The sequence below is a fragment of the Austrofundulus limnaeus genome, unplaced genomic scaffold (assembly GCF_001266775.1).
Source record: "Austrofundulus limnaeus strain Quisiro unplaced genomic scaffold, Austrofundulus_limnaeus-1.0 Scaffold202, whole genome shotgun sequence".
In the NCBI taxonomy this organism is placed as follows: Eukaryota; Metazoa; Chordata; class Actinopteri; order Cyprinodontiformes; family Rivulidae; genus Austrofundulus; species Austrofundulus limnaeus.
Window position 1 is genome coordinate 853,682 of NW_013952604.1, and position 2,138 is coordinate 855,819.

Genomic DNA, 2,138 nt, shown 5'->3' on the forward strand with positions numbered 1-2,138 from the left:
AGGTGTATTCAGCCTTATAAGCACTGCCTCCACATGGACAAACAGGTTAGTCACATGCAAAAGAGGGTCATCGCTTAACAATAGGCTCGGCCCTCTTTTTCATATGACTAACCTGTTTGTCCATGTGGAGGCAGTGCTTATAAGGCTGAATACACCTGAAACTCATCAGACTAAAGAAGTCTCTTGGAGGAGAGACGAAACGTTTCACTAAAGACGAACCCATCCAGAGGACCTACTTATTTTTTCTTTTTGATTTTTTTTTTCTACCTGGATTACAGAGATGCATCAGAACATTTATTTGCTTTAGTTTTTTTTTTTATCAGTTCAACGTAATGTGGTAAATTAGCTTGTTCATTAACATACATGATTAATACCAATTTTTTTGGAGGACCATTCGGATAAGTTTACTCGTCATATTTGAGAATGAAAAACATTTTGCCATCCCAATGTCAAGCTAACTCTAAAAGTAATCTCAAAATTTTGAATTTTTTTAAGGCTTCTTACCTTTTGTAAAATGTCAAAGTATCTTCAGATTGTGCTGAAACTATTAATTAAAGTCAGTTTGTAATTTGTATGTCCTCTTACAGCTTCCTGACCATGGTGTTCTACACCAACATGTACTGTTCCATTCTGACCATGATGGCCATCGGGATTGACCGTTACCTGGGCATTGTCAAGCCTATGGCATTCAGAAAGAACCGGCGGAGAAAGTCTATTGCGGTCGTCAGCTGTCTCCTGATGTGGTGTTTGGTGCTGGGCGTTTTGTACCCACTGATGACCACAGATTTGACCTATGACATTCCTGAACTCAAAATCATCACATGCTTTGACGTGTTGAAGAAAAACATGCTCCCATCTGTGGCAGCCTGGGCATCCTTCCTATTCAGTCTTGTGTTTGTTCTCTTTTTCTTTCCCTTCTGTGTCACAATATTCTGTTATGTCAGTGTCATACGCAAGCTGTCCAGTGACTCCAAGACAGCCCAGAAGAAGAGGGTGATACGTTTGGCTGTTGTTGTTCTTATTGTGTTTGTGGTCTGCTTTGCTCCCAACAACATCCTCCTATTGCTTCACAGTGTGTTTAGACTCTTTTATGACAAGTCTTTGTACATGGCTTACAAACTCTCTCTTTGTTTCAGCTGCCTAAATAGCTGTCTGGATCCTTTTATTTACTACTTTGCTTCTAAAGATTTCCGAATGAAGTTGAGACAGATAATGAATCTGCAGAGCACAAGTAGTGCAGACTCAATGAAGATGGAAAATAAAGAGACTTTGTACTCTGGCCAATGAGATTTCAAAACTTCCTGATACCTTTGATACTACAATGGAGGAAAAGACTTGAAAAAGGAAGCATCTGTTAGAGCTCTTACAACATAATTTCTTCAGCGATATTTCAAAATCATTTATATGACTCTTCATTTCAGTTATAAAAAAAACAGGAAAATGAACAACTGATCAGAGACATTGCCATCTAAGGATAAACATCACACACCGTGAAAGTTATTATCACAAACTATGTAGCAAGCTCTTCAGTGAATTAATGTAAATAAAATATATAAGCCAAATATACTCACCCAAAGCTATTTTTTATAACACGTTTTCTTTTTATTACTTTGTATACATGTTTGCAAAATGTCTGTTCTATAAGCTGTGGTATGTTTTCTGTTTATGTCTTGATTAAAACGTTTTAAATATATTATTTCCATTTTGTCATGTTTTGCTATTAGAAAAATGTATAGTGTAGCAGTCGTAGTAGCTAGTAGTCGTAGTATCCCTGACTCTGAATGGGTTTTATTTTGAAAAGCTTTAATTGCTACAACAAATAAGCAAAACAAAGTGGAAAAAATAGTACACATCATGTTCATGTAGTGGTCACCTACGGGTGGAATAAACAGTTCCACCTCTCTTTGACCTTGGTCTCAGAAGGCCTCCTTCAGAGAGACAGAACTCTGTTCAAGTTAAAGTCAACAGGTTTTTCCCTAAACAGTAAAGAAATATTTTCTTCTTATTAATCAGATAATAAATAGAATAATCTTCTTCTTATTATTAATCTTCATCAATGTATAAAAAAATAAAACACAAAAAGAATATTATTACGTTTTATTGTGCTTTGATGTAAACCACTGCTTGAACTTTAACTG

The 2,138-nt window shown here is 36.1% G+C and overlaps 1 protein-coding gene across 1 annotated transcript in view; it reads left to right on the top strand.

Moving 5' to 3' along the window:
• Nucleotides 1-1,693, top strand: part of p2ry8 (P2Y receptor family member 8) — a 9,675-nt gene extending 7,982 nt beyond the window's left edge. The window contains exon 3 of the mRNA XM_014018812.1: nucleotides 588-1,693. Within this exon, the coding sequence (XP_013874266.1) occupies nucleotides 588-1,287 (700 nt within the window). The 3' untranslated portion in view covers nucleotides 1,288-1,693. The remainder of the gene's footprint in view (nucleotides 1-587) is intronic.
• The last annotated feature ends 445 nt before the right edge of the window (nucleotides 1,694-2,138 follow it).